At 42.6% G+C, this 13,208-nt stretch overlaps 1 protein-coding gene across 2 annotated transcripts in view; it reads right to left on the minus strand.

The window, feature by feature from the left end:
- The window catches only part of PLPP1 (phospholipid phosphatase 1), a 136,715-nt gene that overhangs the window by 84,980 nt on the left and 38,527 nt on the right, over positions 1–13,208 (minus strand). The window contains exon 2 of one of the 2 annotated variants that reach the window (XM_032769029.2): positions 2,764–2,915. The exons of the other annotated variant lie outside the window; for it this stretch is intronic. Within the exon in view, the coding sequence (XP_032624920.1) occupies positions 2,764–2,915 (152 nt within the window). The remainder of the gene's footprint in view (positions 1–2,763; positions 2,916–13,208) is intronic. 2 annotated transcript variants of the gene reach the window in all.

The raw sequence follows: 13,208 nt of genomic DNA on the forward strand, positions 1-13,208 counted from the left end.
CATCACCAGCAAGTGGATCAGAAAAAAACTGCTACTTTTAAAGCTTCCAGTTTACTATTAGCCTAGAGTTTTCCTAGTTATTTGAAAAGGAGAAGTTATGAGCACTTCATTTTCAGAAATGTTGACGTTTTATCTGTGGCCAGAAGTCCTTTTCATCAACGGGCTCACCCCTTCCCCCCCCAAAAAACAAAAATAAAAAACAAAAAAAAACACACACATTCCCACAAATGCACATGCTTAAAGTTAAGCATGGAGTGGTTCCATACGCAAAAGGTCTGTTCCTAGAGCAGCAGGAAAGGTCCAGGGGATAAAGGTGCCAGACTGGGACATGGCAGCCTGGCTACTAGTCCCAGCTCTGACACTTAGCTTAAAAATGAAGATTGAAGGAGATCTTTATATTACAAAAAAAAGGTGTGCTGGGGCAACTACAAGGAAAGTTTTATGCAGGAATCTGGGTGAACTCTATGGTCTGTGTTACGTGCGCTATAAAACTACATCTGCAAGTGTAGTTATGCCCTTGAAGCACTGCAAGTTAAACCCGTCTTCATAGAGCACAGTAGGGAATGTGCTGCAGTCTGTCCACACTGACAGCTTCAAGCGCACTGACATGGCCACACTTGCAGCGGCATTGGGAGCAGTGCATTATGGGCAGCTATCCCAGCATGCAAGTGACTGCAATGTGCTTTTCAAATGGGGGGCAGTGGAGTGTGACAGGGAGTGTGTTGTGTTTATGTTGGGGGGGGAGAGAGTGTGGGTTTTTGGGGTGCTGAGAGTGTGTCAGCATGTTGCCTTGTAAGTTCAGACCCCCCTCCTCCCGCCTCTCTCTCACTCATTCAAAGCAAACAGTAAATAAACAGCCAGCTTCTCCGAAACGGAGCTTTGAAAGGGCATTTCCACATTCCTGCAGCTGATTTCACAATGACGACAAGAGTGGCCACTTGACTTAACGGGATTATGGGACATTTCCAGAGGCTGATCACAGCGCAGTAATGCAACATCTCGTTCACACTGGCATCGTGGCACTCCAGCGGGGGCACAGCAAACATTATTCCACTTGCCAAGGTGGAGTACCAGCAGTGCTGTAGCTGCGGAGTCAAAGCGCTCTACGTGCCTTGCCAGTGTGGATGGGGAGTGAGCTAGGGTGCCCAGGGCTGCTTTATTGTGCTGTAACTCACAAGTGTAGCCAAGGTCTAAATGTTCATAAGGGTCCCTTTTGCCTTTAAAAATCTATCAACTCCCCAAAAAGTGAGAGTTTGACAATTCTAAGTTTTATATTTATCTGTAACCTTTCAGATTTTAACTTAGAGCACCTCAGACATAGGCCGTTTTAAATTTAAAGCATTTCAAGAACACACTTGTGCTTTACAGAGGAACAAAAAGACTAGGGCTGTCAATTAATCACAGTTAAGTCACACAATTAACAGTGCGATTAATCGTGATTGTTTTAGTTAAACAATAGAATACAATTGAAATTTATTAATTATTTGAGTGTTTTTCTATATTTTCAAATACATTGATTTCTATTACAAATAGAAAGTTTATAGTGCTCACTTTATATTATTTTTATAATATTTGCACTGTAAAAATCATAAAGAAATACTATTTTTCAATTCGCCTCATACAAGTTCTGTAGTGCAATCTCTTTATCATGAAAGTGTAACTTAGAAACGTAGCTTTTTTTTGTTACAAACTGCACTCAAAAACAATGTAAAACTTTAGAACCTACAAGTTCACTCAGTCCTGCTTCTTGTTCAGTCAATTGCTTAGGCCTTGTCTACACTGTCACTTTACAGTGCTGCAACTTTCTCGTTCAGGGGTGTAGAAAACCACCCCCAAGTGCTGCAAGTTTCAGCACTGTAAAGTGGCAGTATAGATAGCACTGGGAGCTACTCCCCTCGTGGGGCTGGGTTTTTTACAGCGCTGGGAGAGCTCTCCCCCAGCCCTGGTGCCATGACTTTACAGCCACGTTAAAGTTGTACAAAATATTTAAAGGAGTTCCACGATACTTGCTTTAAAACTGTTAAAAGTGTTGAACTGCTTCTAGAGCAGGCAGCATTAACTATAACCAGGGTAATAGGTATTGATGCTGATGGTAGTCTTTTGCACCAAGCCAAATTTTATCCTTGATGTAAACAGAATACTGAATGTAATAGTACTTGAAGAACCCACTCTTATTCACCCCTCCTGCTTATTTGGTATAACTTAATTTACACATCTACTACAAGCTACTGTTTGCAATCAGTTCTGACTGCTAGCCACCGTGTTCTACTCTTCAGTAGTCAGAATTTACAGCTTTATTTCTCTGTATGGAAGTATCAGACCATTGGGTGGCAAATTAAACTGAAGCAGTTGTCTCAAGCTCTTATTTTAGAGACACTCTCAGAGAACATACAAGGTTGCAGTACATTTTACTTTCTGGTTTAAGATGTATATTTGTAACTAGGAAAAGGAGCCATTAGTCCCGTAATGCCTCAAATGTGAATAAGACATCTATTATCAAAATATGTTTGCCACTGTCATGCCAAGGTCTTCGCTTTTCTGATGGAATTTATTAATTGAGGCCAATAAGAAACTTTTTAGGTATCCTGACCCAAACATTTATATTACTCTAACTCCACTTGGAGTAAGGACAGAGGAGTTTGTCCTTGTTTTTAAGAAGAATGCACTGCTTTACCAATATATTAATCTAGTAATAAATCGTTTATACCCCCCACTCCCACCTACTAAAATTGAATGTAATGGAGAAAAATAGGTTTAACTTACAATGATTACATTGAAAGGAACAATTATTCCTGCTAACAACTCATAAGAAATGGTGTCATCTTTGATAGGGTACTGGATAGATTCATCCTTACAGAAAACTCCTCTCTGGAAGGGGATATGCCTCGCAGTGAGAATTGCAAAAGGTAGGCCCGCTAGCAGAAGGAATAAAATTAAAATATTACACAGGAAAATTCAGAAATTTTCATCAGAAAGACCATCCCCAAGCATTTTCCATCAGAGAGAAATAAGTGCTCAAAAGGAAAGAAAACATGCAGCAAGTCAGAAGGTTAGAGGTTTGGGGGTTTTTACCAAAAAGCTGTTTTCTAGGCTTCATGGCCCTTAGCTGAAAATTGCTAGTGTACATGTTCATAAGCACAGAGAAGGACAGAATAATGAGAATTTCCCTTCACCCTCACCAGTATACTGGCTGTGTATCCAGTATAAAATACTCCAAAAATAGGACTCTGAACAGTTTTGAGATAGCTGTTAAGCTGTCCAGTGTGCCTCTTCAGCGCTGATCCTTAAGCAAGATCTAACTGGCCCTTTATTCTCTGGCCAGCTCCCCAACTCCAGGAGTGCAAATTGTTTCATTTCATTTTCACCAAGGCAGGGAGGTTGAGGGGAGGTACAGCAGCTGAGGGGTTGGGGGGAAGAGGAGGAATGAATGCATTTACACATGCTTTCCCCAGTTCATGCATACTGGATAGAGCCCTGGAACAAACATGGTCACTGTCAGTGCTGGAAGCCTTCAGGAGTCAACATTTACTAAAAAACACCTTTAAATCACCTTAATCATGATATGATCTACAGAAATTGCCTGGTCAGAGGTGTGCAGAAGCTTAGGTAGTCATATCAAAAGCCCAGGGTGGCATTTTTACTAGGTTTAGTTCTTTGATCAGCTGGCTCTACAGAGGTTCCAAATGGGTTCAAACTCAAGAACATTAAGTCACCTTAGTCACTCTCTAGCTGTCTGGGGATAGAAACTATTTCCTTCTTCCAGTATGTAAAACAGCAAGTAGTAAAATAAATCCCAAAATTGGATGAATTGGAATTTGGGAGTGGCGGGAGAGAGAGAGAGAGAGAAGAGATTAAGCAATGGAAATTAAAGATGAAACTAATAAACTGAACAAATGAAAACAGAAGGAGGTTAATTCTCCCCTTTCCCTGGTCCCATGTAAAGGCCTAGTGACTCCCCAGTTGGTGCTGTGAGAGCACTTTATTCTGTGCTCCATTTTGGATGTTTCTCAGTACAAAGCTGTGACCAAGACTCCAAGCAGCATTTACAACAGATGTTCTGATCTAGCATGAGGGAACAGATCAGGTCAGCAGCAGTCCTGCTTTTCAGTCCCCTCACCATGAAGGAATGAAATAGGAGGGAATTTTCTGTCAGACATCTCCCAGTCTTCCAATCAGAGAGGAGGAAGAACTTTGCCACCCCGCCGAGAGAAACATCCCTCCTCTGTGAGAGAGGGAAGGAACCTCCAATCCCTCTGCAAGGGCCCAGAAGGAGGAAACTGACATCTCCAGCAGGTAGGCACGGGAGAGGCAAAAGAAGAATGGGAAAAGAAGCCAACAACAGAACATTGGAAGAGAGCAAAGTTGTGTGGCTGGGGGTGGAAGATTGGAAGCCTCTCCTCCCCACCCACACACTTTGTGCTAGAGAAGTCATTAAGTTCACAGTGAAGAATATTTAAGTGCCCAATATATTGATTTAAGAATTTTGCTCACTGCAGCAAACTACAGTCCCTCATGCAGGTTACAGAGGAGAGTGCAGCTTATGAGAACAGGAAAGCAAAAACCACACACGAGGGACACTGATAATGAACGTATTCCTTTGATGCTAAAAAAAGTACTGCCCTAAAGAGGTCTGTCTGAGATAATGTTTTTTCATCTACTTAACCAAGTAGTTCTGTGCTTATCACAGTGGTATCCAAGCATCTTAACAAACCTACGAGACATTGCCTAGTGCATGTTCTGTACAACACTGAGCTTCTTATCAGTACTCTAGTCAACAGGAAACACCCACAAGATTCAAGCAAATAATGGCATTGAGACAAATACAAAATCAAATCCTCTAGTAACTGTAAACTAATATTGTCAAAGACCAAGCTTCTTGCCTCCCCACTAACTACGTTATCATTACTCAATGCTCTTCCCTCCCCCCAACACCACCCCTTTACTCCTAGTAATTAGATCAAATCCAAAGTCTAAGATAAGAATATATATATATCAAAAAAGGAAAAAAAACTGTCATTTCATCTTCTGTATGCATGGCAGAGATTCAGTGAAGAGTTGTATGTTAGCAGGATAGATAATTTCTTGTCTATAACCAACAGCTACCCTGGGATCTCCTAGATCACCAGCATAGCAAGTGTATGGATGCAACCTAGGGCCCACTCCAACTTTTGCTGCTCTAAGAAAGACTTATGAGGATGTAGTAGAGTAGCAATCTCATTAGCTAAAGAAAAAAGTATAAGTCAGGTTGCTTATAGGCAGATTTATTTTTTTGTCTCCTCCACATAATTCAAGATATAAACAAGGAGGTCACAGGGGAAAACAATCTCCAGGCTAGCATACAGAATTGTAGAGCTGGCTAGCTGTGTTGCAAGGGTGAAAGGTTTGTCTTTGGAGCATCAGCTATTGGTTAATATTTCAAATCAGGCCTTCCAAAAGGTAAAAGCTTAGTTAACATGCATCTACTGCCATACAGAACCACCACCACCACTCAGTTCTCTCGGGTCAGGAATTCTCCACCATGCACCATTCTTCATAAAATCTAAATTGCTTCTGGGCTACGAGCCACGTTGACCTCATTGTTTTGGTTAGTGACTAGCAGCTGAAAGTGACAAGTGTGCAAAACCCTAAGAGAAAGTACAGCACAAGTTAAAATGTAACAGAGCACAGGTGTAAGACTTAACATGATGAGCATGCATTTAATTAGCAGAGGTTCCAGTTACTTTCTCCAGACCTGAGGAAGAGCTTTGTGAAGCTCAAAAATCCATTCAGTTCCACCAACGCAGGTTGATTCAATAAAAGATAGTACATCATCTATCTTGTCTCATCTCCTGGGACAAACACAGCTATAACATGGCATTTAATTCACATCAAAATGTTACAGATGCTCTAGTTTTCATGAAGCAACCAAAACCCAACAAGATTCAGTTAAGTTACCACCTGTTTAGCTTTGTTAGAATGAATCTCTGCCCCCAGAATGATTTGTAGGCATTAATGAGAAGGGACACAAAATGCAACTCCAAGTTAAAGGGATTACAAATTCAAATGCAGACAGACTATATTTGACATCATCATCATCATCATCCACAAATCCCTTTGAATTGCTGCAATGGCTCCCCCTTCTCCAATGTGTTACGTGCAAGCTGTCTCTCACCATTTTCGGGTCCCTATGAAACAAAATCTCTCTCTACAGATGCACTTTGATCTTTCTGTATGCTCACCCACACGCTCTAAATCCCACCTAGGAGAGGGCAGCCAGAATGCCTATTTGGCCACTTCTCCCAAAGTCATTTTTCATTCTCTTCATTGTCAAAGCCTATGCATGAACATCCTCCTTGAGGCAGTCTCCAAAGCTATACTCCCTCCTCCAGAACCCACTTCAGCAATGGCAAATTTCTTGTAGGCAATTATTCATTGTGTGTCAATTTTTTTGCTTCATCATGCTGTGCACTAGTAACCAAGTACCCAGATTGTCTTACTGGATGTTTCTCTTTTCCCTTACTCCTCCCATATCTTATCTGCAATTACACCCTGATCATACACAGAATATGCATGAAAGTAATTTTATTCACACCAAAAGTCCCATAAGATTTGCACATGGCTATTTATTCAGGTACATAAGTATCTGCAGGATACGGCCCTTTCTTTGTAAGCTTGTCCATATTAGGAGATGTTAGCACACTTTTGGGTGCTAGTAAAATAAAAAGCAGATAATAAAGACTGCAAGTTAACATATTAAGTGTTAAAATGTACTTTTATCCTAGTCATGTTAAGAGTACTTTAATTTTAATTGTCCGCAGTCATACCATTGTGGGAAGCACATACATCAGATTAGGGGGAAGGGATAGCTCAGTGGTTTGAGCATTGGTCTGCTAAACCCAGGGTTGTGAGTTCAGTCCTTGAGGGGACCACCTAAGGATCTGGGGCAAAATCAGTATTTGGTCCTGCTAGTGAAGACAGGGGGCTAGACTCAATGACCTTTTGAGGTCCTTTCCAGTTCTAGGAGATAAATATATCTCCAATAATTTTTTTTTTTAAATCATCGTCAGGTGGCATAAAGCCTGGTCAATTCTCCAGAGAGGACCTTCAATTAGTATTCTTCCCTTTCAGTAAAAGGTTATGGGGGTGTTAGGAGAACACTACTGAAAGTGCTCCCTTTCAGCTGAGAGGTAAAGCCCTTGCCCTGATCATCATCTGGGGACACTGTATTGGTTATGGCACTTTTCCAAGGAGAGTGGTGTCTGATTAAGATTTCCCTGCACTATTCAGTTTTTGTCCAGGAAAGACTGTCCAGCATGGTTGTGTCTCAAAACAGCTGCTGTTTCATCCCAGAAGTTGTTGCATTGCACTGGTGAATGAAAGAATTCCTGTTTATACAAACATCTTAAGGCACTCAAAATCCTTTGGCATAAAAGCCACCGTAGAGAAACCAGGAAGCACCAAACCACCACAAGTGGTATTGTGTGGGATGACAGCCTACAATTAGTGGAGTGCTATGACAGCCAAGTTAAATGAACTATGGAGTAAATCTGTTCCGGACAAGAGTTCTGAGGAATAAGAGTGGTCAGTATCTGAAAGTCATTTAATTTTCAATAAGCAATTCTTCCAGATACTGAGAAAACCCATGTAGAAACTCTCCAAATCTTCTTTGCCTTGTCCCATTGAATCATAGTTGGTGGCTCTTGTTCAACTCTATATATTGTCCAGTGTGGCTTCCAAACCGACACCAGCTTCTTTGTGTACTCTTTCAGCATTTTGAACCACTTTTCTCTACATCTTCCTTGTAGTCTGTGTCCTCTTTGGCCACCACATCTCGTCAGGTCACATACTACCCCTGACCACGGAAAAGCTGAGGGAGTATCAGCATCATGGCTTGTATTATTTCATTGCAAAGCTGACCAGTTCATCTTACCCAGCGTTCACCTACGTATGCTCATTGTGACAACACGAAGTAGTTGTTCTCTTCCTCGTTGGCCACATTCCAACCCACACATTATGGCAGACCTAATTATCTTGCACTTTGCTCTTTATGCAGTGTTGCTGTAGCAGTGTCAGTTCCAGGATAGGGATACAAGGTGGGTGAGGTAACATTTTTTATTGGACTAACTTCTGTTGGGCAGAGACAAGCTTTTGAGCTTACACAGTCTCTACAGAGCTCTTCTTCAGATCTGGGAAACTTACACAGTGTCACAGCTAAATACAAGGTGGAGTAGATTGTTTAGCACAGTGGTTCTCAACTTATTTATCATTGTGAGCTGCATATGCAGCCCACAAACGTGCTACCTGGGCCACCTGGGGCAGCCTTTAGCACACAGCTGAGCTGGGCTGCAGCAGTGTGCTAATTGGACTGCATGTAGCCCACAGGTTGAGACCCACTGGTTTAGCATAACTAGTTGATACATATTTCAATAAACCATTCAAGGCGAAATGGCCTGTTAACACCTCTCCAGTCACTGGGGGAGTGTGGGGACGGACATGGGGGATGCAGGTGGGAGAGGGGACGTTAATGGGTCTTTGCTGGCCAAGGATACCAGCTGTGAGTAGGATAGAGTGGAGAGAGAGGAGAATGGTGTCTTGGACTTTCACACTGCAAGGTGAGAAACTGAGACCAAAAGGACACTGCCGCCATACTCTGGGTGGATGTATACTCATGGTTATATGATTTCAAACTGTTGTGGTGGTGCTTTCCCAAATCAATAATGGGTTCCTTTTTCCCTCCTTACAAACAAATACAGTGCTGGCGAGAGGGGAAGCATTTCAAAAGTGCCATAGATTGGTGTTTAGTTTTCCCGTTACTAGGTGGGAGTTCAAGATGATTCTGTTTTGTATTAAGAGGAACCCCTAGATGTTGTGCATGGAGTTCTGGGCAGCAGCCATGCTTGGAGCAGAGAGAGACAGACACAGACACAGACACGGGTGACCGCCAGAGCTGTGAGCAGGTGCAGGGTTCACAGCAGGGAGCCTACCAGCCTTTGACAATTTCAAGGCTCCAGCAGGGAACCATGAAATTGACAAGAATGACATCCAAACAGCAGAGGTAAGTAATGCTCTACACAGACACTGCATCACCCTAACTACGCCAACATAAGCCCTCTAATGGAGGTGGAGTTACGATGTCAGGGCAGTAAGGCACTTACATTGTCAGGAGCAAGACTGTAGTGCAGGGGTCAGCAACCTTTCAGAAGTGGTGTGCCGAGTCTTCATTTATTCACTCTAATTTAAGGTTTTGCATGCCAGCAATACATTTTAATGTTTTTAGAAGGTCTCTTTCTATAAGTCTACAATATATAACTAAACCATTGTTTTATGTAAAGTAAATAAGGTTTTCAAAATGTTTACGAAGTTTCATTTAAAATTAAATTAAAATGTAGGGCCCCCCGGGCCGGTGGCCAGGATCTGCGCAATGTGAGTGCCACTGAAAACCAGCTTGCGTGCTGCCTTCGGCACCCATGCCATGGGTTGCCTACCCCTGCTGTAGTGTGTACACTGACATGATTAGGTCGACGTAAGCTGCCTTACGGCAACCGAATTCTGTAGTGTAGACCAGGCCTGCGTAAGTTTCCCAGACCCGAAGAAGAGCTCTGCGTAGCTCAAAAGTCTCTCTCACCAACAGAAGTTGATCCAATAAAAAGATATTACCTCACGCACTTTGTATCTGTAGCTTTGCTCTCTAGTTTGCTCAGCATATTCTTATACCAGAGAACTCCTGTTGACTCCCTGTATTTACATAAAGTGCTCTTCATGGGCATGTGGATGTTAGGAGCCACATTATGGCTCGATACTGAAATTGTTGTACAGATTTTAACACTATACCATCTAGTTTTACTGGCTCCTCATTGTCTCTCTCAATGAAGTATTGCATATATTCATTTTTTTGTGAGCTGATTTGTAAGCCGTTTTCTTCTAATGCAGACCTCCATAGCGCTATGTCCCTTTTCAGTTTGTATTTATCTTCACAGCACAATGACATCAGCAAAAAGCAGGCTCCAATGAAGCCTGTCCCCTAAACTCCTGTGTTAAGGTAGGCATTATATCACAAATAGGAATGGGCTTAGGGTAGGTCTATGTAAAGGATCAGTCTTCACAGGCTTCAGTGTAGCCACAGCTGTTTCTCACTACTATTGTGCTACCCTCACATATCTCCATGACAGTCTGAACATGTCTCAGGAAGACTGCACCACAGGCACCACTAAAACAATTTCTTAGGAAACTCATCAAACTCTCTAAATCCACAAACACTAAGTGCAATTACTTTTAATTCTCCTCGTACTTCTGCAATATTCAGGCTACAAACAGTGTAATCCATTGTTGACCTTCCTGGCAGAAATCTGAATTAGCTGTCACTTACTTGATGCTCCAGCTCCTCCCAAAGCTTTTTCTCAATTCTTTCCAGCCATTTCTTCATGTGACATTAAATTTAATGGGTCAGTGACCACTACTTTCTTGCATATGTCCTTTATGCTTGAAGACAGGGACCAACGTATTCTTCTTCCACTCAGATGTTCTTCCAGTATGGAAAGTTAAGTTGAATAAAAGTTAACTACAACCACTACCTTTTCCTCCTCATGATCTAATGGTTAAAATGCCTCAATGGTATACTGTCCAGTCCCACAGCCTTCTCACATTGTCATGCTTAGAGCTGTACAACCTCATCCAGTAGAAACCAAAAATGCAAGCTTGAGTGCACCAATCTCAAAACCATTAGAAAAGAAAACTGATTTTTGCCTCAATGGGTAAGGAGTTTTAGGTTCAACCTACCTTAAAACTGTTGCATTCTGGTGGAGGAAGTTCTAAATATTTACACAGTTTTCTTTTATTTTAAAAACTTCAGCTTTTTACTTTTAAAATATACTTAGAGCAGTGTCTACAAAAAGAGATACAATGCTCTATTGCAAGACAACTAAATTTCCCCAGCATACAAGAAGATTAAAAGTGTAAGAGTTGCCATGGACTGTTTCCTGCCTTTAATATGTTCCAGCAAAAGGACATACATTCTAGGAATGCTCAGAATAAAAAGTCTAGTTTCTGGATGAGACATACAGTCAGCAGAAGGGTAATTAAACTGTAATTGTAAGTTAGACGCGCTAGCTTTATGAATTTGCCTCTGGTTAGTTCTCCACCCTTTACAGTGTCACACTAACCGAAACAAAGACACTGTCTTATCAAGACGGCGTTATGCTACTGGTATCCGTTTTTCATGACTTGATTATACTCCATTGCCATAATTTCCAGGACCATAAACAGGGTGGAAAGAGCAGGACAGCCACCCAGGGCACAAAGTAGCGGGGGCAAGTACCACAATTTAAAAACTGTTACCTCCTGCCAGGAGGTGGTGGATCGGAAGCTGGTGGGAGTCACCCAGCCTCCTTGGACCCCTGGCTCTCTGCACTGTGGGAATTGGGGTTCTGACTGGCTGCCTGACAACCCTTCCTGCACTCCTCCGCAAGCTGTGCTGCCTCTCCACAACTGCGGGCTCCCCAGGCAGCTCTGAGCTGCATGCTAACATGCTCTTGCCTCTCCTCAAAGGAGCCCAGTGCTGCCCACTGGAGCTGGCCTCTGAACCTGGCTGCCATGAGACACTCCCCGATGTGTTCACTTCCCACTGCCCTGGTGCAACTAGCTCTGCACTGCTCCAGAGAGCAGAGCCAGAAGTGCCAGGGCATCAGTGACCAAGCAGCAAACCCAGGAGCCCCAGGCAGCAGCAAACGATTGCGTAGATCATCATGGCAGCCAGGCTGCGTGGACAGGGGCCAGCTCCAGTGGGCAGTGCTGGGCTCTGTTGGGGAGAGGCAAGAACAGGCTGCTGATTGTGCCACCCACCCTGCCTGGGGAGCAGAGCAAGGAGGGCTCCCAGTCAGCCAGCCAGTGCTCCAGCTTCCACAGTGCTGAGAGCCAGGGGCTTGTGCAGCTCCCACCAGCTTCCAATCCACTGGCTCCTAGCAGGAGGCAATAGTTTGAAAACCTGTATGCTAAACGGAAGGTGGCAATCTGTGAGTGGGGCATATGACCCCGCATATCTTCCCACCACCGCCACAAACAAACCCATGCACCCCGCCTCTAGAGGGTGCAAATATGCTTGCTTGGCCTGGGTGCTAATATGCCTTGTGATGGCTTTGATAATTTCCTATGAATGTTTAGAACCAGACTGGGAGACAGATTTTTATTTAATGAAGTTTATAAAAATGGCTGGCAAACCTAGATCCATCCGAGCATAATTTGGTATTAGTAGGAGAGGGCAAGTCAACTGGAGAAGCACAAGCCCTCATCATTACAGCAATGGATTCTCTCTCTGTGGCAAGTATGTATTCACTATTACAGTGTTAGGGGAATATAAGCTCTCTCTGATTGCTCAGATGTCACTTTACTCAATGCTCAACTCACAGTGCTCAACCTTATCTAATGCATAGGAGAAGCCATCTGAAGTCTTAAAAAAAAAAAAAAGTATGAGATGTTGAATTACTAAACTTACAGTGCCAATCTACTTCAAATATGCCCACCATGCAATGACAGAAGGCATGAATACATCTACAGGTAATCAATCCAGTCACAAATCAGCACTCTAGATAATTTTTGGGAAAGTCTCCTGAGGAAATCACACCACAGGTCAAATCAAAAACTGTAAGACTAGCCTTCCTCTTCTGTATCACTGAGGATATTTGTCAAGATACTGAACGTGTTCTCAGAGAGCAACGCTTCTTCAAAATATGAGTGCACATGCAAATAAGTAGTCAAAGTACCTGAATGCTCTTCTGTGCTTATTAAATGGAGCAAGAAGAGATTCTAGTTTCTCTCTCATCACCACCTTATAGACATTATAAACTTCAGACAGCTGCTTCTCCATATCTCTACCTGGTAAGATTCTTGAAGTCACTTTGCTGTCTAGAAAATAACCTGATCAAGGCTGTAGTGCTGACAGTGCTACATCTGGACTATAGCACTCATAAGAGTCATTCCATTTAGTCCAGAAGATTGAAGGAGTCTTCATATAAAAATTGGTCTAGTCTCTCTCCAGCAGTGCTGGCGGACACACAAAAATACTTCAAATGTTGTCAGTGCTGATGTCGGGGTTCTATTTAGCCATGTTTGGGTCACATCACAAGTCATATTCTGGACAGTAGAGTTAATAGAATAGGGAGGCGTAAAACTAAGGTAAAATAGAAGTTCTTACAACTTGCCTCTCTATTCATCTGCTTTCTTCTCGATTAGAATTA

The sequence above is a fragment of the Chelonoidis abingdonii genome, chromosome 6, assembly GCF_003597395.2.
Source record: "Chelonoidis abingdonii isolate Lonesome George chromosome 6, CheloAbing_2.0, whole genome shotgun sequence".
Taxonomy (NCBI): Eukaryota; Metazoa; Chordata; order Testudines; family Testudinidae; genus Chelonoidis; species Chelonoidis abingdonii.